The sequence below is a fragment of the Arachis hypogaea genome, chromosome 16 (assembly GCF_003086295.3).
Source record: "Arachis hypogaea cultivar Tifrunner chromosome 16, arahy.Tifrunner.gnm2.J5K5, whole genome shotgun sequence".
NCBI lineage: Eukaryota > Viridiplantae > Streptophyta > Magnoliopsida > Fabales > Fabaceae > Arachis > Arachis hypogaea.
Genome location: NC_092051.1, coordinates 16,819,944 through 16,844,529, shown reverse-complemented (window position 1 = coordinate 16,844,529; position 24,586 = coordinate 16,819,944). Strand labels below are relative to the sequence as shown.

General features: G+C 35.6%; 4 protein-coding genes and 3 non-coding genes across 8 annotated transcripts; 5 read left to right on the top strand and 2 right to left on the bottom strand.

Annotated features, from left to right (window-relative positions):
* Positions 1-24: 24 nt before the first annotated feature.
* LOC112758101 (uncharacterized) lies at positions 25-2,744 on the top strand. The gene is made up of 7 exons (XM_025806681.3): positions 25-589; positions 683-760; positions 861-1,003; positions 1,112-1,182; positions 1,513-1,608; positions 2,191-2,283; positions 2,398-2,744. Exons 1-7 carry the CDS (start codon positions 185-187, stop codon positions 2,478-2,480), a joined length of 969 nt encoding a protein of 322 aa, XP_025662466.1. The 5' UTR covers positions 25-184; the 3' UTR covers positions 2,481-2,744.
* Positions 2,743-7,611, top strand: LOC112758097 (uncharacterized). The gene is made up of 6 exons (XM_025806675.3): positions 2,743-4,287; positions 4,396-4,514; positions 4,608-4,871; positions 5,281-5,399; positions 6,380-6,485; positions 6,819-7,611. Exons 1-6 carry the CDS (start codon positions 4,059-4,061, stop codon positions 7,371-7,373), a joined length of 1,392 nt encoding a protein of 463 aa, XP_025662460.1. The 5' UTR covers positions 2,743-4,058; the 3' UTR covers positions 7,374-7,611.
* A 258-nt stretch (positions 7,612-7,869) lies between these two features.
* Positions 7,870-11,303, top strand: LOC112758099 (F-actin-capping protein subunit alpha). Its single transcript, XM_025806677.3, has 10 exons — positions 7,870-8,313; positions 8,406-8,521; positions 8,634-8,723; positions 8,902-8,966; positions 9,511-9,672; positions 9,817-9,895; positions 9,979-10,056; positions 10,234-10,308; positions 10,436-10,471; positions 10,862-11,303. The coding sequence occupies exons 1-10, from the start codon at positions 8,205-8,207 to the stop codon at positions 10,964-10,966; spliced, it is 915 nt and encodes a 304-aa protein (XP_025662462.1). The 5' UTR covers positions 7,870-8,204; the 3' UTR covers positions 10,967-11,303.
* Positions 11,304-18,541: 7,238 nt separating this feature from the next.
* On the bottom strand, positions 18,542-18,613 carry TRNAE-UUC (transfer RNA glutamic acid (anticodon UUC)). The gene has a single exon. It is a non-coding gene; the product is annotated as a tRNA-Glu (tRNA).
* Positions 18,614-18,641: 28 nt separating this feature from the next.
* Positions 18,642-22,870, top strand: LOC112758098 (uncharacterized). Of its 2 annotated transcripts, none has more exons than XM_072219911.1 (12): positions 18,642-18,826; positions 19,216-19,368; positions 19,466-19,585; positions 19,657-19,765; positions 20,228-20,479; positions 20,558-20,670; positions 20,819-20,883; positions 21,221-21,471; positions 21,540-21,696; positions 22,130-22,170; positions 22,258-22,429; positions 22,526-22,870. In XM_072219911.1, the coding sequence occupies exons 2-11, from the start codon at positions 19,264-19,266 to the stop codon at positions 22,398-22,400; spliced, it is 1,356 nt and encodes a 451-aa protein (XP_072076012.1). In that variant the 5' UTR covers positions 18,642-18,826; positions 19,216-19,263; the 3' UTR covers positions 22,401-22,429; positions 22,526-22,870. The 2 variants fall into 2 exon arrangements, with proteins under 2 accessions (XP_072076012.1, XP_025662461.1); XM_025806676.3 differs by having other exon boundaries at positions 22,258-22,445.
* Positions 18,991-19,114, top strand: LOC112762077 (small nucleolar RNA snoR127). The gene has a single exon (XR_003182435.1). It is a non-coding gene; the product is annotated as a small nucleolar RNA snoR127 (small nucleolar RNA).
* Positions 22,871-23,047: 177 nt separating the features above from the next.
* On the bottom strand, positions 23,048-23,119 carry TRNAE-UUC (transfer RNA glutamic acid (anticodon UUC)). The gene has a single exon. It is a non-coding gene; the product is annotated as a tRNA-Glu (tRNA).
* Positions 23,120-24,586: the final 1,467 nt, after the last annotated feature.

Here is a 24,586-nt window from a genome sequence, read left to right as displayed (position 1 = left end):
ACAGTTTAAAATAACGTGTGTAATGCTACTACCAATTCCGTATACTATACTCCATAGAGGCATAGACTATGTTGCCCATACAGTAATGAAAAGAGGTAATGTCCGAAACATTAGTTGAAGGGGAATATGAGCTGCTACTTACTGTTAGTGTTGGCGATTCAAATTGTTCGTTGGGAGGACGAACATGAATAATCCCTCCCTCGCGTTGCGATTTACACTCTTCGTCTCCTTCTCACTAACGGCTTCTTCCTTCCCACAATTACCATTCTTTTCTAAGCCTGCTTCCACCCCCAAAGCCAAACCCTCTGACTTATTGTCTCTCCTTTCTTCCAAATCTCAATCCTTAACAGTCGATCCTCTCGTTGCACGTGACCTCAATTCATGCTTCAAATTCCTCGTTCCTTTCTCCCCGGAGCCTCGTCACCGAAAGCTCGCCTCCGCCACTCTCATAGGTTCCAACCGCAGAGAGAAAGATGACCGCCGCATCTGGTGGCCGCCGCAGCCCGTCTTGGACCTCGCACGCCTTGCCGTCGATTCCGGCGGTGACCCCTCAGCCATTCATCGCCTCCTCGATCCAAGCGTCATTCTAGTCAGTTTTCTTTCGTTTAGCAACGGTTTCATTTCACACTCTCACGGTTGTTTATTTCAAATTAATTAATGACTGGTTTTTGCTATAGGATAGGTTCCTGACGTTGAAGGATCAAATCAAGATCGCTGTCAACTCACTAGAACTCCCTATGGCAGGGTTTTCATTAATGAGGTTTGCTCAACACAATGATTATACTTATATTACGTATATAGATAAGAGAATTACCAGAATAGTATTATCATTCATGTTCAGTTTCTATAATAAATTGTAGGAATTGAATATGTACATGAAGTTCTTGTTCGAGCTCATTGCTGCTCGAGCTCCATCTATTGGCTTCGATGTTGCTTTGAACCGCTTTGATCTCTTCCATGGTCACATGTTTCTGGCCCTTGACTCTGGTAGACTTGGTATCTTGTATGTTGATACCTTTCTCTCATATTGTTCTCTTTTGCATTCTTTGTTTGTGTTGGATATGATTTATGTTTTCCCGAGTTAACGATGCAGCAATTTCATATTTGGCAGATTCCATGCGAGGGAATACCCTGCTTATGATAAACGAGACTTTCCTTACAATTTGGGTTACTGTCAGAGAGGTACATACTAGATACTACATGCTTCCCCCACATGTATAATTTGTTGTGACTTGTGAGTGTTGCTCAAGTTACATTTTTCCCTGTTAATCTTATCTTCAAATTTGTTGTATGCCTACATTATGTTTTTAAGTTCTTGTGTTATATTTTCTGGTTCCGGGGGAGTGCTTTGTTATTTTTGTGCTCACTTGTGTGCGAGGGAGAGGACATGATTTGGGTAGAGTGGTCTGTGTACCTTTTTGTTGCTCACTGTGAAATGAGTGACATATATTTTAGATGGCCAACTGTCTTACTCTTGTCTTTATTGTTAATACTGTGATCCTTTTGTTTCAGGGTCCAATGTGACATATGGTGATTCAATGAACATGAGGAATATTCTTTGGCTGGCTCCATTACCCGGCAATTCTCCGAAGTCTTGGGCAGCGCCAGGTAAAGTTATCATATCCACACAATTCACATTTTTTTATTTGTTTCCTTACTTCCTTTTGGTCTTGGAATTTATAACGTTACTGGCACTATATAGCTTACTGTGTTAACTTGAAGTCTTGAACAAGTTGTTGGCCTATGTAGCCTAAATTTTAAGGGTTTTGCTAACTTGTGCCCTAAAGGCATAGGTTAAGAACACCATAAAGAGAAATGTATTATAGAAGTTATTGGAAATATATATATTTTACATTTCTAATGCAATGAATACTTCAAAAATTTAAAAAAAATTTCTGTTAATTGTATATTTAAAATATGCTTTATGGCACAAGTTAGCTAAATCCAAATTTTAAAGGGAAAAGTGAAATGGAATACAGGTCATTCACTCATTACTACATTAGACAGTCTTCTGTACCTTTCTGTTGTTACTTGAAGATATTCCTCTTTTAAGTTTTACTGCATTGCACAAATGAAATTATGAGACCCCTACATTGAGTAATTGTGATTTACTGATTTACTCAGAATCCCCATGCTTTATATCCTTTCTAGGATAATTAATAATTTATAGCCTCAACTTCATTTGAACAGGTGTACTGGTAGTGTTGGATGCTCGTCCGGATGGAATCATATACAGAGATCTAATACCAGATTATGTAAAATTTGCAAGGACTATATATGAAGGTTTTTGTTCCATTTCATTTGGATGCTGCTGATTTTCTAAGTGAAATTTGTTAGCTCAAAATTTTGTTAAGGATGAATTACTAATTATGTTATGTCGATTTTCTTCCTTTCTAGATGATCTCGGGGAAGTTGCTGTGGATGTGAACTACTTGAATGTAGGGTCTGAATCTCCAAACTATCAAATATTCATATGTTGAAGATGATGTATTGGGGATAACTATGACATAGAACTGACTTCACAACGTACACCATCCTTGATATAAATGAAGATTGCCAAAGCTTACACGTAGAATTGAAGTGCATTACGAACCAATTTGATGGGTCAATTGATTTTATAGCTTTGTTCAAAACTTCAAATACTACTTTTTATGCGCATGCAATTTGTTTTCCCTTGGCATCCAAGTCTCTGCTCTTCAAAAGGCTATTATTATACCACAAATGTTACATGAGTTCTACTCGAATTCTTCCCCTTTAATTGATTTTGCGTCGTAGTTCTCTTTTTTTTTGGACGGGGTAGTTCTACTCTTCAATTCTCAGTAATTTAGGCTAAGATTAGGTGAAAAGTGAGATCCTTACATAACTACGGGCCATATCAAACGAACGGACTAAGTATGTGTAAAGAATATTCAAAAGCCCAAAACGAGTCCAGGCGCAGCTAGAAGATACTAAGTTGCTAACTTCTTCTAAGCATCAGCTAAGACTTTAGTTCAATTGGTAAATCTTATTCTTCTTAATATACTGCATTTAGATTTGAATCTTGACAAATGTTAAGTAGTGAATATAAACCCTTAATTAAGTATTGTATGGGTAAGTATGTAGTGTAAATCGATTGTGATGTTGTGGTGTTATAATATTTAAATTTAAAATTTAAAGTTGTCTAATTTATCTAACAAAACAACAACAAAAAAACTACTTCTAAGCAGAGTAGAGATTCTTCTAGAATTTACAAGCTAATAAGATTCTTGTTTCTTGATGACAAATTGACAATTAAGGAAGATCTCGCAATGGATGACGAAATACAATCATAAATATTTTAAATATCTCTCGTTTTAGGTCCCACTCCTAAATGGGAGATTAAGATGTGCGACGTGTCATGTTTTTGTTGGAGCGGGTTATCCTATCCACATGGATCATTTTATCATCCAAAGACTTTAAGAAAGCGGGCTCCATCCATGTAAGAAGTACACGATGGCAGGCACAGTAACAGAAAAATATTATTTATATATTAAAATTAATTATTAAAATTAATTATTATATAATTTAATTTATTTTTAATATATATTTTATATTTTAGTATATGAATGATTTTAATAAACAATTTTAATATATAAATTTAATTTTAATATATTAATAATATAAAATATTTTATACAATTATATAATTATATCTATTTTTTAAATAATTATTTAATATAAAAAATAATTATTTAATATATAATTAAATATACTTATAAAATTACTTTATACATTGCCATCAAAATTAAATTTTTTAATATATATTGAAATACGGAAAACTTAAAATAGTAAACAAGTATTCAACGCTCTTGCCAGCGGCTTAACGGCGTACCCTAAATTAAAAAGGAGCAGTGGTGGAACTCGCTGCAGTTTGATCAAAACCCCCTTCGTTCTACACTCGCGCTTTCGCTACTAGTGCCTCTGCAACTGCTTGCACGATTCCTAACCACTTCTTGATTCTTTTTTTAATTTTTTTTATTTTGTTCTCTTCGCTCTGAGATTTTCTGTGTCTCTCTCTCTTGCTCCGTCACCGACTCACCGATGCACCGTCTCGATCGCGGTGATGTTTGGAAAGGCAAGGCTCGTTCCCTACAGCTGCAGCTAAGGGGCCGCTTCCGAGTCGCCGTCGATCGCCATTGGCGCCGCCGCCATCCCTTCATCCCCCACGCCCAGGGTTACTTCTCCTCCACCTTTCAGCGTTGGCTCAACCGATTTCGCGATTTCCGCAGGGACTCCTTGCCTTCTTCCTCTTCTTTCTACCGCAAACGAGGTCTGTCTTCAATTACCATTCTGCTCTCTCCCGTTCAATTATTGTGTAGGAATTGGCTCGATTTTTGACACTAAAAGTGTGAATGATTCGTTTCTTATTATTGTACAGTGAGTAAGGATTTCCTTTCTGAAGAAGAATCCACTCTTGTTCGTATGATGCAAGCTGTTGCTGTTCCTGTTGTTGGAAATGTCTGTCATGTCTTCATGAATGGATTGAACCGTGTTCAGGTATGCCTTGCCAGCTTCTGTTCTGTGACATTGAAAATTTTCGCGTGCTTTTTGGTGCTTTGATCTGACTTAATTCTGGTTGTGGAAGAACAGGTTTATGGCTTAGAGAAACTCCATGATGCTTTGCTGCATAGACCTAAGGGTAAACCTCTTCTGACGGTCAGCAACCACGTTGCTTCCATGGACGACCCGCTTGTTATTGCTTCGCTGCTTCCTCCTAGTGTTCTATTGGACGCTAAGAACGTCAGATGGACACTCTGTGCAACTGATAGATGTTTCAAAAACCCTGTAACTTCTGCATTCTTTCGATCTGTAAAAGTCTTGCCAGTTTCTCGTGGTGATGGTATTTATCAGAAGGTATATCCAACACATGATAATATCTTTTAACATTATTTGTTGAGTGGTTCTATAGAATGGATAATTCTATAATGTAGAGTTGTTTGTGTGAAGAGAATGAACAGTAGTGTGTATAATTTATTTTAAAAAATTAATAAAAATAAAATGGCACATTCTCCTAAAAAGGTCTCTAACTATCTATGGAGGTGAATCTTCATCTCTTCACCGTAGCATGCATCCTATAGTATTATGTGTTTGATTTGACATTTTATTTTTGTCTTCTTATTTTGTCCTGAAAAGTGAAAACTAGTTTATTGATTTTGAAGTGTATTTGACAAAGCATCTTACGCTCGGTCATTTATATTTTGTCCTTTTGCGGTCTTCTTATTTTGACCCTCCAATCTGAACTTGAAGTTCTTATCCTATGTAGGGAATGGACATGGCCATTTCAAAGTTGAACCATGGTGGTTGGGTTCACATATTCCCTGAAGGAAGCCGCTCCCGGGATGGTGGAAAAACCTTGGGATCTTCAAAAAGAGGTGTTGGGAGGTAACAATCTTCCATATTATTATGCAGTAGAATACTAACTTAAAAGTTGCTAATACTGGTTCCTACTTTGTTTGTTTCTTGGCTACATTACTTTCTTTATATGATATATGGTATCATGGTTGAAATTATTGACGGAGCTAATAATTTGTGTGGGAGAGAATATTGAAATTGTTTGTTGGTAGGAGAATGACAAAGTGATAAATATTGCACTTAGATTTTGATTTGAATGCCAGCCTTGGTCTTCTATTCTGATTTAGAGACTTGAAATACCTATGAGAGTTTTTAAAATTGTCTTGTCTGATTTATTTTGTTATCCATTGCCTACCTATATTCAAATGGGAGCATATCTTCTTAATGTTGTGAATACGTTGTTGTTTTTCTGTTGTGTTATTTACTTGAGATTGGCAATAAATTTAAGGGTGAAGATCATTAGAACTGGACCTGTTCCAGTGTTTAGGTCTGTTATTGTGTATCGACAACTCATAAGTATATTTAGGGATCAATATTTATAGTTTTTCTCCTTCAAGATTTTAATATTGGTTTGCAGAAATATGATTTATTTTTTATGCACGATCATTATAATTTGCAGTTTTCTATATCCTTCAAGAATACATCCGTGTGTTCTTATATCATATTTTAAAGAAACATGTTCAAATCAATGTTTATATATTGGATTGGATAAATATATATTTGTCTGTTTGGGTGCTTGCTTGCTTAATGTGGAAGCATTTTACAGATAGTTGATTGATCACGTAGTATGTAGTAATATATATGAATAAATGATTCTTCTATCTTACTTTTGTCATTCATTACCTCTGGGCTTTCAGGACTTGTATTTCTGATATGCCCCCATCATTTTATAGAAGTTTGTTGTTTCCAAACTACGGGTTCTACATTGAGTGTTTGTTTCGTATTCATTGCTTTACTATGCCTGTATGTCTACTTTAAACATGTATCCTGACATAAACTTTGTCCATCAGGTTGGTCCTGGATGGAGATAGCCTGCCCATTGTTGTCCCATTTGTACATACAGGGATGCAAGATATCATGCCAATAGGTGCTAACTTTCCCAAAATTGGCAAAATGGTATGCACTGTTGCAGTCTTCTTTTTATATTTGAAATTTTGCCATGCAGATTGTGAATGGAATTTATCTTTATACCTGAAAAAGAGGTATGAGGATTTGATTAATTTTTGAAAAAGGCCGATTTGCTCTGTGCTGCCTGCTACTAGTGCACTCATTGTCACCTAGGCTTTGGCTGTGTTTCTCACCACAGAAAAATGATCAAGATATTAAACTACAAAATTTCTTCATGGCATGCCAATTCATTCTTTATTGGTGAAGTGTTTACTTCGAAGGTGTTTATATATTCAGTAGAAAACCTCCCAACATAGTCTTGGCATGTTTTTTATTCTGTAGGTTACAGTACTAATTGGTGATCCAATCAATTTCAATGATATTCTAAACGTGGAAAAAGTTTCTGACGTGCCACGAAAAGAATTATATGATGCAGTAGCATCAAGAATCGGTGACCAATTACATAAACTGAAAGTCCAAGTTGACACACTAGCAATGGAGCAAGAAATGCAGTTCCAAGCTCACTCTTCACTCAGCTCTGTGCGTGCATCTGGAATCTTGCAGCAGGTTGATTGGGAATTATTTGGAATGGGAAACTTAATGTCTGCAGACGACGATGATTCTAAACAGAGAGAAGAAACCATTATTGGCCCAAATACAAGTGTCCCTCAACCTCAGGAATCTCACAGTGATCAGCGTTGGGGAGTAGGTTTTTCGAACAGGATGCGAGGTTACATGGATCAGATGGAGCTAATGTCTTTTGCTGCTAGAGGCATATTTATGACTAATGAAACCAAAAACTCTACGGGTCGTAATAGAGAGATAGGACCCTTGAAGGCATGGAAACAGTATTTGGAAGCTAACCTGTTACGGCCGTGGAATTACGTTCACTGCTAAAATTATATTTATAGATGTAACTTGGAATGTAATGTTATGGATTAAAATTAATTTTGTGTAGCCTAATATAGTTGCGGATAAATTGTAACTTAGATGGCCAATTTGTGCCTTTGGCTGATCAGTTACTATCAGCTTATGGCAGGGTGTAATCGAATGGTGACTCGGTCATAATGAGGTGAACTTAGTTTTTCCAAAGAAGAATAGAAAGCAAACTAATAAAAAAAATATTCTCTCGCAAGAGGTCTTGTGCCTAGTATCATCGTGGGCAGGATTTAACATTTGACTGCCTAACCTTTTTGTTTTGATTAGTAATTAAAAATGTAGGTAAGAGCATCTTATTTTAATTGATTAATTAAAGGCATTAAACAAGGAAATATTTTTGAGAGTTAGTATAGTAGTGTAACATTTGGAAGTTCAAGTTTGATTGTGGCGTGACCGAGGTCAAAGGTAATTATTGACCTGTATGGTGAAAGATGGTAGGTCGAGCGTGATTGTCGAGCAAAATGCAACATCATTTCAAGTTTCAGGCTGCCATGGCAGTCAGATACACTTTCCAGATCACAGACATAGACTAACACTACACAACGTCACAACGATATGTTAAGTAAAACTATTCCTATGAGGCGGGGCCCACTTGTGCAACTGTAAGGATCATGATTAGGATGGTGGAGCCCGCCTCGTGGACGGTCCTGAATGTCGTGGAAGCATTTTTCGATTTCAATATCTGAAGTCTGAACAGCCCCCCTCGAACTCGATCCATCTCCCCTCAAACTCGCATTTGGGATTTTCGAATTCCTTTCTTGCCTTGTGTGTGACTGTGTGAGAGACACAATGGCGGATGAAGAAGAAGAATCAGAGCTTAGTGACAAGCAGAAGGTGGAAATAGCCAAATGGTTCCTTCTCAATTCTCCCCCTGGTGAAATCCAATACGTCGCTAAAGGTTCTTTGTCTTCTTCCTCTCTCTCTCTCTCTCTCTCTCTCTCTCTCTCTCTCTCATATTCAATTATGTTCATTCTTAAATGGCTTGCGCAGATGTGAAATCGATTCTAAACGACGACGTTTTGTTCGATGAGGCGGCGTCAGAGGCATTCCCCGTTTACAACAAATCCCACTTGATTTGCCTCCCATTGCCCAACCGAAGTGGTGACGTAAGTCCAATCCTAATCCTAGGGTTTTCCTTTTTTCTTTTATTATTATGAATCTTCTTTCACTGTGAATATATTGATCAATATGGAACCCTCACTTGAGAGGTGCATGCAGGTACTTGTTACTTCCTTCAGTGAGCTTGAAGGGAATGCGTTTCTTGATCCCAGGACTACTCAAGTGGCTACTGTCGATCACGTTAAACAAGTAAGCATCCTCTGTCTTAGAGTGACTGTGTCTGGAGCTGAATACACCAAATGTGGGAGAAAACTTCGTTGCAAGTTAGGGTGTAAAGCAAATAGTGAGAATTTGTTATTGCATGAGTTTCATTTGTTCTGTAATTTGTATAAATTGCTGTCTCATGATAGCCTGTTGAATGTCTCAGGTTTGTACAGGCGTGAGGCCTGCAGCGGATGAAGAACTTCCATCTCCATACATTGAAGAATATCGGTAATGCTCCGCAATTTCCATGGTTGAGACGTTTTATGCTGATTATCAAAAATTCCTGAACTATGGTGATAAATAGTGTTGAATGAGACACTGTCCCTGTTAGGTTTTAATGAATTTGTTCATTTGTCAAAGGTCTGAATAGTTCTATGTTCCTTTTGTAATGTTTTATTCTCTTAGCTCTGTCAACTCAGAAAGTGTTAATTGTTTGCTGTAGATTGACTCTGGAAGTTTCTTTTTCATTTTTTATTTATAATCCTTTTAATTGTTGTGCTTACTACTGGTTGTGATAAAGATTCATGGTGACATGCAACTGTTTTATGGAGATTTTGCATAGTATTATTAAGGAGCCCGCTGAAAGGGATAGATCATAATTATCTGGCTATTTGTTCTGCTTTTCAATTAATAATATGTTGATCAGCATTTGGAGACATAAGGTTGGAACGGACCATCCAACCTCTTGACTAAAACAAATTGAGTATATAACTTCTGAATCTTATACTTTCCTTTCGCTTTCTGCACAACACAATGTTGTTTGGTAGTGCAGGTGCAGTCTGGATGCTGAAATACTTAAATATGTTGAAGAAGCTTATCCAAAAGGTGTTTGCTCTGTATATTGTGCAAATGGGAAAGATGTAGAGGGCCCAGGTGCTGATTTTGAGCTTGCTGTGGTGATTTCTGCTGCTAGGCATAGCCCACAAAATTTCTGGTGGGTGAAATTAGTTGAATGGAATCCCAACTCTGCTTTTCAATTTCGATGATTGATCTCTACATTACTAGTAAAAAAAGGAAGAGAATTCTGTAGACTTAATGATTTTGATACATTTTATATTTCATTTTTTCTTGTGTATAGCAATGGAAGTTGGTGTTCAATATGGAATGTTGAGTTCAAAGATGAACAACAAACAGTGGAAATTAAGGGTAAAATACAGGTATGTGCTGATGTTTGATGTGTTGGGTTGAATGAGATGGTACACTTGTTGCAATACATGATTATATTTGTCCTATTTTTCAGGTGGGTGCACACTATTTTGAGGAAGGAAATGTGCAGCTAGATGCGAAACATGAATGCAAAGATGCAACTCTTTTTCAGGTTACCATAAATGAAATTGCTTCCTTTTTACTAGTTGAGTTATAACTTCATGTCATACATATGTATATTTTCAATCCCCAGGGTACTTGTATCATGATTCATGGCCATTGGCCTGGTTTCTTTGTGTATTCATATTTGTGCCAGGTTCATCTGTTTATATTTCTCTTTTTTTTTCAGGCCTCTGACGATTGTGCAGTTGCCATATCAGGCATTATTCGTCACCATGAAACGGAGTATATGGCTTCTCTCGAGGTTCTGATTTTGTTTTATTGTAGTTGGGGTCTCTCTTTATTTTTATCTTTTTATATAAAAATATTTTTAATTTTTGTATTTTAATTTGAATCTAGATATGATTTACTAAATTACTTTAACTTGACAGGCATCATATCTAAGCCTGCCTGATTCTACTTTCAAGGTACTCTTTGTGGCTTCCTAGATAATTTGTTTTTTAATCTTAGTCTCAGATAGGGCTCTTCTGCCAAATCTATGATAATTATTGTTGTTTCCAATTAAAGCAATCCCATGTAGGAGACCTTTTCTTTGCATTCTATTACCGTCTGCATGTTTACCGAACTTTAACTGAACTTTGTTACAAAAACACTCAACATTCTTGCTATCCTTCCTTCCAATTTGATTGCCCTGGTTAGTTTCTGGTCTGGTGGGTCCTCTTTATTAGTCAATTGTACCAATTCATTTTGATCTACAATGTTGGGTGACATTCATGGTCTCACTTTAAATTTCCAACTGTTGCAACAATGTGTCAATCACTCAATCTTTAAACTCTTTCAATTACAATAATTTGCAGGATCTTCGGAGGAAGCTACCAGTCACCCGCACCTTATTTCCGTGGCATAATACTTTGCAATTCAGTTTGACGAGAGAGGTCTCAAAGGAACTTGGCATTAAGTAAATATTGCTCAACAAATGAAAGTTGTGTTTACTCGAAGTCAGTGGTGACAAGTTCCTTATGTATTCACTCACTTTAATGTAATTTGGTAAGGTCAATCATTCTTCGGGTTGGCTTTCTTTACTTTACCACAATTGCCGCACCCTGCTACTGTCGTAGTCTATTCCCTAGGTGTATTGTACTGTAATTCCTTTTTTAATAGCATTTGTATAGCAGTAAAAGAGATTTGACGCTTGATTCCAGCTATTAATTATTCCCCACAATCAGATGTAAGAACTTTCCGTCACCGACAATTCGAAATTACAAGAAGCTGGCTATATAACCTTCTGCAGTTCTGCTATTTTACAGAGTTATGGTGCAATCTCTGGTTATGTGATCCTGCGATAAAGAGAAAAAAAATTCCTAATAATGAATTAAGTTCTGAAAAAAGTAAGATATACTTTAGTGTTTTTCTTAAGCAGAACATTGAAGAATTTAATTACGACTATTTGGAGCATAAAGACTAAATATTTAAAGGGTATAGTTAACACTTGTTTTAGGAGTATATGATAAGTTTATCATTAATTGAAAACTTTAAATATTTTTATTTAATGAATGTAAAATAAATATATTGAAATTTTAAATTTTTTATATTTTTAATGAAATTTTTTTTTATTTGTAAATTTAATGTGTCCTAGATAGAAAAATCCATATTTAAATTAGTCTCAATTAATATTTGATTAAATAGTATTTTGGATTTTGGTTGTATTATTTGCAACTCGGATGGGAATTGGTTGAAAGTTTGTGCGGAGAAAGTTAGAGAAAGTCAATGTTCTGCATGCGGGGCTTCATGCTATTTGGAAGGGATTATGGTTTTCGTGAGGTACTCTGTAGAACGGATTATTTGGAGATTTCTTCAATGGTGCATAGAAGACAAAGTGGTAATACTATTATAGAAAGTGACTCAGTGCATCTAAATCAAGAACTATGAACTGGAATTGGAAAGCAAAATTAGTTTGATTCAAAAGACTGCAAATTATGTTGCTGATCATATGGCTAGAATAGCTACCTCGAAGACAGTGCAAATTATATATGAGTTTTTAATTTACATATTGAGAAGACTTATATTGGCTCATTATATATTATCTTCGGGTGTAAAATTGACAGAAATTAATTTCTAAATGGATAACAGAATGGTGAAGTGCAGATAAATGGATGCATGGTGTGATGTTCATAAATGTGGACCTGTGAAGATCAGAGACCTGCAAAACGACCTGTGAACGTTTTGCAGGCATTGGAAACAGAAAATTGCAGGCCCTGCAAAACGTCAATGAACCAAGAAATTGAAACATGCCCTGCATGTTGACAGGACCAAGACTTGACCAACTTCGAACTGAGCAAAACGCAGAATGCGTTTGTCAGTGAACCAAAGTCAAACGCAGGGTGCGTTTTGCAGGCTCCCTACCTACATGCGTGCCACGTGTTCTGGGAGGAGGTTCAGCTGGGTCCTTATAAGTGAGAAACGCAGATTGAAGTAGAAGCATAGTTACTGAAGCAAAACTAGTTAAGTAAAACTAGTTGAGGGAGAGTGAAGAAGCTGTGAAAGAGCTTGGTGAAGAAGAAGAACTACATGGTATAGGAAAAAAAAATGGTGCGTGACTATACCAAACTAGAAGATCATATTATTGAGTATTTGGATCATCCCCAATTTGTAAGTAAATTTTTATAATATTTAACAATAAATATATAAATTTATTTGAATTTTATTTATTTATGTTATAATTATTAATTAGTAGTATTGAGGTTATTAATATTATTATAATTAATATTATGTTATTATTAATTTTGCGTTACGGTTTAAATTTTTTAAGACTATTATTATTATTATTATTATTATTATTATTATTATTATTAGGCAAATTAATCTCTTTATTGTTAATATTATTATTATTAATAATATTAATAGGCAAATTAATCTCTTTATTGTTAGTAACGTTATTATTATTATTATTATTATTATTATTATTAATTTTGCGTTACGTTTTAAATTTTTTAATACTGTTATTATATTATATTATATTATTATTATTATTATTATTATTAATATTAATAGGCAAATTAATCTCTTTATTATTATTATTATTATTATTATTATTATTATTATTAGTATTATAGTGGATCTGTTAATGAAAATAATTTATTAATAAAAATAATGTGTAATAATTTATTATTATTTTTTAGTGATTTATTATTATTTTTAATAATAATAATAATAATAATAATAATAATAATAATAATAATAATAATAATAATGTCAACAGTAAACGGTTTTGTTAATAATGTTTATGTAGAAAAAAAATTATTATTATAGATATTATAAGGGATAAGTACGATTTTGGTCCCTAACGTTGAGGGCCAGAATCGAAATCGTCCCTCTTATAATTTTCGAATTAAAATCGTCATTAAAGTTTTTTTTCGTATTAAAATCGTCTTTTTTATTTTTTTTGGACAAAAATACCCTCACCACTACCAACATAATTACTTCCTCCACCACCACCACCACCAACACCACAACCTCCACCAACACCAACATACACCACCACCAGCACCACCAACACCACCACCAACGCCGCCGCCGTCCCCCTCCCCCTCCCCGCCTCCCCTTCCCAGCACCCCCACCCCCACCCCGCGTCGCCCCCTCCCCGTTTTCCCTTCCCCCCACCCCGCGGTCACCCCCCTCTCCGTCTCCCCTTCCCAGCACCGCCACCCCCACCCCGCGTCACCCCCCTCCCCGTCTTCCCTTCTCAGCACCCCTACCCCCACCCCGCGTCACCCCCACCCTGCGGTCACCCCCCTCTCCGTCTCCCCTTCTCAGCACCCCTACCCCCACCCCGCGTCACCCCCCTCCCCGTCTTTCCTTCCCAGCACCCCCACCCCCACCCCGCGTCACCCCCCCTTCCCGCCTCCCCTTCCCCCACCCCCAACTAGAAACAGAAACAGAGAAACAAAAACTCAAGTAACAAATTAACAAATTCAAAACAGAGAAACACAAAGCCAAATCAGAAATTCAAAGCACAAAGAAGAGATCTGGACAGAAGAGAGGCAGCGGCGGGACAGCAAGACTGCGGCGGCGGGACGGCGGCTTCCCTTCCCCCTTCATCATCATCATCATCAGAGTTCTGGAGGAGGCGGCAGCGACGACGAGGTCACGGCGGCGACCACGGAGGCTCCCCGGCGCCGTCCCCCTTCCCCTCCCCTCCCCCTTCGTATACCCTTTTCTTCTTCCACCCCCAACGCGTTTTTACGCGTTTTCTTTTTTTTTTTAATTTTATAATTTTTATTATTAAAATAGGAATAGGGGTAATTTAGGAATAAAACAAAAAATTTTATTAAAAAGGACGATTTTTATACGAAAAAAAACTTTAATGACGATTTTAATTCGAAAATTACAAGAGGGACGATTTCGATTCTGGCTCTCAACGTTAGGGACCAAAATCGTACTTATCCCATATTATAATAAATGGTTTTTTTTCAGTAATATTTTATAATAATAATTAATACTGTATGCTAATAACAAACCGTGTAGGTTATAGTTATTATAATAAATGGTTATTATTATTGTTATTATTGCTATATTTGGATAACTATTATTATAATTAGAGTGTTATTATGATTATTTTATAATACTGGTTATGATAGTGAGAATAAGTTATTATTAATTTTTAATAATTAAGAATACTGTTTAATAAATAATAGATAAATATTCGTGATTTTTTAACAATTTATTATTATCATGTTTTAACCGGTATTATTTAGAATTTAATAATTATCATTTTTTTTGCAGGCTATCAGAAATTTGTTGCCCAGAAAACTGGATCCGCTAGATACGTTGAATGAGGTAGCTGCAGCGATATTGGCATTGACTGGTTTTCAACACGTTTCGTGAGTAGGCGAAATGAGAGGTCATTCTGCACTACTGAGTGCTTTGGTGGAACGCTAGAGGCCGGAGACTCACACGTTTCATCTTCCGGTCGGTGAAGTGACGGTGACGCTGGAAGATGTGATGCAGAACTCTTACACCTTGAACCTCCTCACTCTCACGGTAAACGGGGAGCGTTTTGATTTGAACACGAGACCTTGGCATTTTAACCGTCATTGCTTTCAACCATACTGGCAGGGTCTGGTAAGAAACTTCCCAATCACCGAAAACCTTGGCAACAGCTTTCTGCTTTGCCAACCAAGCCTTGCGGTAACTGACAGTGTAGTTGAACCTGGATTGAACTTCTGCAATTACAGACTTCACCTTTATCAAGAGGTCTGATTCGACCAACGGCCTAATAACATCTGCAATTGTGTCCGAGTCCAACTTGGCATGATCTTGTGATATCGTTACCACGGTGCACGTGTGCTTGCCATTGTATCTCCTGATCTCCCAACAAGCTTTCTTTCGAATCAAGCTAGCCCGGATTAGCCAATCGCACCCTGCACCATACTCCTTGCATTTCGCATAGAATGTTTGCGGCTCAGACTCATACACAGTGTAATCAACCCCTCTAGAGATAGTGTAGCTTTTGATTGCAGATATCACCGACTCTCTCGATCTAAATTCCATTCCAACACTAAACTCGCCATCTTCTGCTGCAGCGTTGCCTTCACCTACGACATGCGCACCACCATCAGTCAGACGAGGCATATAAAATAAACACTATAGGAAACTTGAGTTAATAATCATAACATACCCGTATTCGCATACTCAGGAAAATTCTGGGACATGCATGGCTTCCAGATCTAGAGTCCGCATAAAAGACGGAACACCAAACGGGTGCTGACTTATAATCGCATTCGCTTCATTTGGCACCTCCGGATTGCCTGCCAAGTCTCCGTCATCGTTCTCGTCATCGACTTCATAGTTAGCTTCGAACTCCTTTTCACTGTCATTATTTTCTTCTTCCCAATCTATATCACCGAGCTCATCAACATTGACCTCCTTGCCGACCGCGCCCGACCCTGACTGCTGCTCAAACTCAACGTACAACTCTATCATCGGCACGTGAAATCAGGTTTGTTGATAAATACAGAACATCTGCTGCATACTGGCATCGTCAGTAATGAGCATTAATTGAAACTGTATTAGCCCACCAAATACTTGCACAGGACTTCTGTATAAAAGGTTGCTCACCCTTTTCAAAATGTGGCTTTGAATGTTATTACAAAGCCCATTTTGCACATCGACAAAGCTCATGGTACATGGAATAGCAAATGACAACGGACATTCACAAACAAAAGTCACTCCTTCATGTGTGTTTAGTATAACTTCACCGTTATAATATACTCGCAAATTTGCAATATTTTTCATAACTTCAACCTCACGTACTCCGATTTTTTTGACACAACTAACTGCAAAAAAAAAAAAAAACTAACAACTACAACATATGTATTTGAAAGAGGAGAATGATGAGTAGAATGGGAGTGAGGCCGTTGCGCTGAGGAGTGCTTCGTATTTATAGGCAGGCCTCTTAAGAAAAAAATTTTTTTTTTTTCAACAAACGCAACCTGCGTTTTTCAAAAAGCAATCTGACAACGCGAAAAAACGCTGCCTACGTTTTGCGTTTTCCAAAAAAAAAAAGCTGGCCCTCATTACAAAACGTAGATTGCGTTTTGTTATTACAAAAAAAAATTATTTAGCCCAACACAAAACGCAGGCCACGTTTGGATTAAAACCATTTTAAAAAAATTTTGAAAATCCTGCACCAACCAAAAAGCAGGCCACGTTTCTTCCCTTCCCTGCACAAAAAAAAAAAACAAAAACAAAAACATGCCAAAAGTAAAACGCATCTTACATTTTACGCCTGTCATCATAGCAGGGGAAATTTTCTCATGCATCCATTACGTTGAATATCACAAAGCTTTAATCTATATAAAAAAAAAAGACCCTGAAATTGATAATTGTGTTATCTTGGGGTGTGAAATTTAAAAAACAGCCTGAAACAAACTAGACTAATCCGAGTTAGGGAAGACACCAAACTGACCCACCTAATTGGGTTTCTTAACTTTTTTTATTTTTATTTTTTAAAACCTTAAAACTGATTCACTGATTTCTCAACCTTCAAAAAAAGAAAAAAGAAAAATCTCATATCGGAGGCTCCTATTTGCAACCCTCCAAATTTGAATTTGTCACTCTATAAATCGGAACCTCGATTTTTTATACTTTCAAAATCAGTCTCCAATTTATATTTTCAAATTAAAAGAAAAAATTTTCATATTGTTTAAAAACACCCCATCAATCATCAATCCATAACACATTCTCTAAAAACATAACAAAAAAAAAGAGCCATATTATCTTATTAGTTTAGAGTTTAGACATGAAATCAATCAATTAATTTGTTTTTTTCTTCTCTTTTTTGTTTCTTTCTTTCATTTTCAGTCACCAAAAAAAATAATCTTAATGAATTTTAGATTTGATCATTTGATTTCTAATAAATTTTTATTATTTTAAAATTTTTGAGAATTATTTTTTTAAATAGATTAATTTTGTTGTTTTTAATAAATTGTATTATCAGATAATTAAATTTTAAAATTAATAAATTATTTTTTTAATAGAATGTCAATTCTTTATACAGATTTATAGAATAATAAAAAAGTTGTTAAAGGCAAAAGTGGAGTATAAATGTATGAGAAAATGACAGTTTGATCACTGTGGTCTGCGGATATTTAAGTCCCTAAAGATTTAATAATACATTTAAGTTCCTGACATCTTCAAAATCTGGACATATCGATCACTAAGTTTAATTTGTCCAATTTTAAAAATTCTCTCACGTGTACATCTATATCAACCAGGTCAAATTTTTTTGTTGAGTCTGACAGATCCAAGTGAACATGAGGGATCCATAAGTCTAGATTTTAAAAAGGTCTGGACTTAAATGAACATGAGGAATCGATAAGTCTAGATTTTGAAAAAATTAAAGACTTAAATGTATTTTCAAATTTTTGAGAACCTAAATGTCTGCGAATCAAAACGTAAATGATCTATTTGTCCTTTTCTCTAAATATACTTGTATATTTTCGTTTAATATAGTAATAAGTAATAACTAATATCTTGGAGGGAATTTTAATTAAATAAAAAAAATTATTTATCAATTTAAATCGAAATACAGAAATTTATCAATTTGTGCATTTAGTTTTATTTTCGCGGTCAAATAAAAAGATTTAATTTTTTTATTTTCGCACGTACTGTTAGCGAAAATCGATCCATTTTGGTGCACTATGTGGAATAACTTTAGCCTTCAAATGAGCTTCATTATCTTATTAGTTTAGACATGAAATCAGTCAATTAACTTTTTTCTTTCTTTTTTTTTTGTTTGTTTCCTTCATTTTTAATTACTTTTGTTGTTTTCAATAAATTTTATTATAAGATAATTAAATATTAAAAATTGATAAATTATATCTTTTTTTCGAATGTCAATTCTTTATAACGACTCCTAGAATAATAAAAAAATCTAAGGCAAAAGTGGAGAATAAATGTATTTGCATTTAATATAGTAATACCTTGGAGGGTTATAAACTTATAATGATCAAAAGCAAAAAAAAAGCAAAAAAAACTTCCGTTGCCGGGAATCGAACCCGGGTCTCCTGGGTGAAAGCCAGACATCCTAACCGCTGGACGACAACGGATTTACGAACGGTGTATTTTGTTTTCTCTAACTTATCCGTGTATGAAATCGTCCAGGGTTTACCGGTGGTCTAGGGTTTATAGTACCATCTTAGCTGTTACTCGTAGTGGTTTCATGTGGCTTTTGTTTGGGATGAAGGCATGTTTGCTGGTTGCTTTGCCTAGTCAATGTTGAATGTCATATCTACATAGTCAACGCTGGTTATGTTCCACAAGTAAGCAAACATTCATGTCTATTTATCTGTTGCGGTATCCTTTCATTTTTGCTTTCCTACCTGAATTTTTGGTAATCAGTAACCGTATTGATTATTGAATTTAAGTCTGAAAGTAATGAAAAAATGCTGAGCGTTGTCTCGTCTAGTGTGGTGTGTGGTGGTTACTGGAATGATGCGAATTAGCCAAATCAGACGTTGATGTGCTCCATAATTCTCTTTTATGTTGAAGCGCATAATCAATGTGTGATGATCATCAACGGAGATTGGTGTATCTGTTTCCTGACTAGAACCACAACCACCACACCACAATATCGAAGGTCTTGAATTTTGATTTCTTCTTTATTATCAACCCAACGCATACATAATTTGTTATTATCACTTTGTTTTAGATTCCCAACGTTCCTCCCTCATTCTGCTTTGTGAGGTCAAAGACGAAAATGGAGTTCACTTTGGGCGATAACAGTCTCAAAACCTTTTCGCGATGCATCACTTGTCTCTCTCGGATTGGAAATGAGCTCGCAATTCAAGCCTCTTCCTCTCAGGTAACACAACCTTTACCAAATCTCACTGTATTTTAGTCTTTTAGAGCTTTCCAGCCACATTTGGTACTCAGATTTAGCTGCTAATTTGTTGTTGCAGCTTCTTTTCCACACTATTAATTCATCGCGTTCTGCGTATCAATCCATCACGTTCAGACCTGGCTTCTTTGACGTCTATACGGTTTCTAGTAATCCCGTGCAATGTAGTGTGCTTTTGAAGGTGAGGATTCATTTTTGTTGTTTTAAATCGGCTTTGCAAACAGAGAATCATCACTCACATAGTTTGATTAGGCTGTTTGTTCTGTGCTTAGGACACCTATTTCGAATATCGACCGTTTGACTGTGAAACTACCTGATCCGGATGCTCCCAAGGTGCAATGGATATTGGATTGCTACAGTGGTAAATTTGCTCGATTAATATTGCGCCATATTTGTATTTCAGCCACCGATTGCTATAGAATTTAGTTTGGGTTATCACGGGAGACTAGTCATTTACATGTCTTTTGTAAAAACCTTGATAATGTAGTCTTAGGTCTCTAAATTGATGTTGCCCATAGTTTCCAGTTGATATTTTAATTGATATGGAATTGACTCTCTGCTTTAAGATAATTTTTCTGTGGCTTATTTAATATATCAACTAAATCAAATAATGATATGGCATTTTGAAAAATTTAAAATTGTATAGCAGCAACTTCTTTGAAAACAATGAACTCAAGGGCGTCCTATTATATATGTCCTTCTATGGAATCGAGTAATAACCATTTGGGGTACTGTACATTCTGATAGGTATATCCATCTCTCATTCAACAAGTCACATATGTTTGACCCTTTGAACATTTTTAAAGTTATCTATAAACTGTAGGTATGAGGAAAACCTATTGGATTACTTGCAATGTTGAACCTGACATACAGCACTTGTCCCTTGATCGGCAAAAGTTTCCAAGCAACTTTATCGTGAGACCACGAGATCTGAACAGGTTACTAGGTAATTTTCAATCATCTCTTCAAGAGATCACTATCATAGCAACAGAACCAGCTTCTCTACCTCCAGATGCTGCAAATGAAATTGGAGGGAAGGCTGTTGAATTGCGAAGTTATATTGACCCTACAAAAGGTAACGAAGATTTACATTTTGTAATTTCTAGCTAGCTTTTAAAAACCTATATATTTATTTATGAAGATTTTGTGGCAGACAATGACGCGTCGCTCCATACCCAACTGTGGATAGATCCTAAAGAGGAATTTGTGCAGTATTTTCATACTGGAGACCCAATTGATGTAACCTTTAGTGTAAAAGAACTGAAGGTTAGCAAGTTACCTGCAATCTGGATTGTTGTCCTGTAATGCCAGAGGAGCCCCCTCCTCCTCTCTTTCTTTTCTCTTCTAAGGGCTAATTTTACTACTACTTTTTTTTCCCTTTTAATGCATTGTGTTGCTCCTCGTCACACTGCAGGCATTTCTTTCATTTTGCGAGGGTTGTGAACTTGACATCCACTTACATTTTGAGAAAGCTGGCGAGTAAGATGTTTTAGTAAACGACACAAGTTATCCTTGTCATTTTCTTCACATAAGGAATAAGTTGTCTGATTTGTGCCAAAAACGTTCCTAAGAATGAGATGGAATGCCTCTTCATTCAAAGTTATGTGTATTGCTTCGTAGTCATTATTCATGCCAGTCTGTTATTGGGCTGCAAACTTCTCTAGATCTTTAAATAGGAGTAACATGTTAGTGGTTTTGATGTAAAAATGGGACAAAAAGATATTCTTCTTGCTTTCCATATTTTGTTCAAGGACTGATAGTTATGGTTATGGTGTGTTATTAATCTCTGTTCTCGAATGGTAATGTCTTTGAGCAGGCCTATTCTTATGGCACCATACTTTGGTTTGGAAGATGGGTCTCACTCAAATTTTGATGGTACCCTTGTACTGGCAACAATGTTAACATCCCAGCTTCATGAAGGTGCTGCCGCAGAACCTCCACAAGTGGCCACCAGAACAAATGCTCAAAATGAAGAAAGAAATGGATCTCACATGCAGCAAGAGAACTGCAGATTAAATGCGTCTGAGCTTCCATCTGACCACACCCGTATATGGTCCGACCTCTCAGGTAACTTAAATACTGAGATGGATTGTATGTGTTTGATATAAATTCTAATTGGCATGTCCATTTTTCAGGAAGCGCCATGAAGAACATAGGTGCTTCGGAGGAAAGGCAAGCACAGGCAGAAACAGTATTGAATGATAACGAACAAAGAGAAATTCAAAGAATCAGTAGAATGCAAATTTCAAGAGAACCATTACCTGCTGGAAATAATCCCATTGAATCTAATTCGTATCCTTGATGTTGATACTTTTCTCAATATATTAGCATCACAATTTACGGTCCTTGCATTTTTTTGGTCAATGATGTTAAAAGTGCCGCATTTCATACCATCTGCTATCTGGTCGAATCTATTATACGGCAGTTACAAGTTTTGGACTGTGAACCAGAAAGTGAATGAAGTTTTATGTTTTCTTTTTCTTGGTTTTCCGTCTGATGAAGCTTCTTTATGTTTACAATTGTTTAGTTGCATGTCGAGTACTTTCACTTTAGAGTGTGTTTGAGTTGTGGTTTTGGAGAAGGGTATGAATCCATTTTACCATTTCAATACTTTCATCTCTTCAAAGCCTCAACTCACAACCACTCACTGAAGCATTTGTAGGGGTTATGTGTAGTGTAGTTATCAGTTATCACTTGTCGGTCTTTACCCTGACTGATGAATTAGCTGCCTACCAACTAAAATGGATCATGCACACGGGCCACAAGGTTGGTTTATTGGAGTGGCTAATAACTCAAAGTAACAAAATTATTGTTCCCCCAGTAACTAATATATTAATTAATACATTTATCCAGATGTGGCACAGAATAATGATCGAGGGTTTTCGCAGCATCACCAAAGTAATTGGGTAGGGGCTGAAGAGGATGATGAAGATGATGGGGATGGGGATGAGAATGAGCAGTACATCCAAGCAACACCACCATATTATGAAGACTAGAATAGTAACCTCTCAGATAAGAGTAAAAGGTCCACCATTTTCTTGGTTAGTGCTCATGCTTTATTTTGTAACATGCTTTATCTCTTGAAGTATTTCAATTTGAGCCAGTTACACTTCATTTGTAGGATCTTTGGTGGAAGCTTCCACTCAGCCGCACGCCGGAACCTTATTTTTGTGTCTTGATACTTTAAAGTTCATCTTGGCGAGAGAAGTATCAAAAGAACTAGGATTTGGGAAGTAAATATACTCACAAGTCAGTGTTGACAGCGACATGTTCCTTTTGTATCGAATGATTCTTAGGGTTGGTTTTCTTTACCATGCACCCTGCTTCTGAGTATCTTAGGAGGGTGGTATTTTATTTTATTTTTGACATTATTTGTGTATAGCAGCAAAGAGTTAACGTTTGTTTGTAGCTATTACTCCTAAAAAACTTAACTGACTGCAATTCAAAGAAACATCACTATCTTCAACTTTCGTGCTTTCTCACACTTGATAAAAATTCTATTATGCATCATGATTAATGCATTCGATGGCTTATTTCCGAATTTATTTCATTAAAAGGATAAAAAACCACACAAGTATTTCATTTCTCGAAGGTCAAGGACTCAAGGCATAAGATAAAAATAAAAATTAGATCAACAAATAATTTCCGTTGCCGGGAATCGAACCCGGGTCTCCTGGGTGAAAGCCAGATATCCTAACCGCTGGACGACAACGAAATTGTTGATATATAAAGCCACTAGTATAAGGTTTTTCTGTCAAAAATGAAAGCATCTTGGCTTCCTCCAACAAAGATAAGTGTGTTCTCCATAGCCCATAGGCATATATGGTTTTGAATGCCAAATTCCTGTTAACCTTATGTAAGGTTTAGATTCGTCTATATGAAAAGAGAACTTGAGATTTTTTTTCTGGGATTATTTTCCTTTGTTATTACTGCTCTTCAATGCTAAACAAAAAAGAATGTATTAACATCAAACTAAATAGCTTTAACAGAAAGAAGCTGAACAATAATAAAATGATATTAAATTACAATTTCAATCTCTATTTAAACCTTCGTATAGAAGTTGAGTTGAGTCAATTTTGTAAAGGAAAAGTCTAGGATCAGCAACTTTATCAAATTCTAATCAGCATGTAACCAGCAAAGAAAAGTGAACCATTAGATGAAATCTCACACCAATCTCATACCATTAAAATCATCATTGATGACTATTTGATGGTTACAAATCACAAAAATTGCTGCCCCTAACACTCCTCTTTTGTAAAACATGAAATGAAGCATGTCATTAATAGACATCTATCGCTATAATCAATTAATTCAATTCAATTAAGGATAATGATTTGATTATTGTATTGTAAAGTAGTGCATTTTTTGGTTGTTGGATCTTCAAGTATCATATGGAACAAGTGAAAAATTGTAAGTTATTTTCTTAAAATAATAATATAGTTCATATAAATAATAAAACTAATTCTAATTATGGTGAGTTAAGTATGATGGTTGTTATTCAATAAAAAAAATAAAATAGTAGAATTTTAATATAAACATATATAATTTTTTTTTTACATAGGACATCTTTTGATTATATTAAATACAAAAATATCAATTGATTTTAATTTTGAATTTCTTGTAAAATAATCTTTTTATTATTATTATTATTATTATTATTATTATTATTATTATTATTATTATTGAGTGACTATATATATATATATATATAAGAATTTAATGAATAAATTTATCATTATTTTTGTCTAAAAAATATAAAAAATATAGTACAATATTATTGTGCAATTAATAATAATAATAATAATAATAATAATTTTATTAATTTTGGACGGGGGACTATTATGTCTAACAGAGAGAAAGTTGGGGATTGATTTGTACATTAGCTTTTCTTGGGGACTAAAATGTCCGTTTTTAAAATCTTTGGGGACTGATATGGGTAATTACTCTGCCGAAAAATGAATTGGGGACTGATTTGTCTGCCGGAGTAAAACCTTGGAGACTGATCCGTGTATTAATTTTTTTTTAAGACTAAAATGTCCGATTCTAAAATTCTCAGGGACTGATTTGGATCATTACTCGAAAAAAAAAGAGAAAAAAATAACTAAGAGCAGTGGAAGTGCGGTGTGTCCATGACCCAAAAATCACTAGAAACAATAAAAGTGTAGTGTGTCCATAATCCACA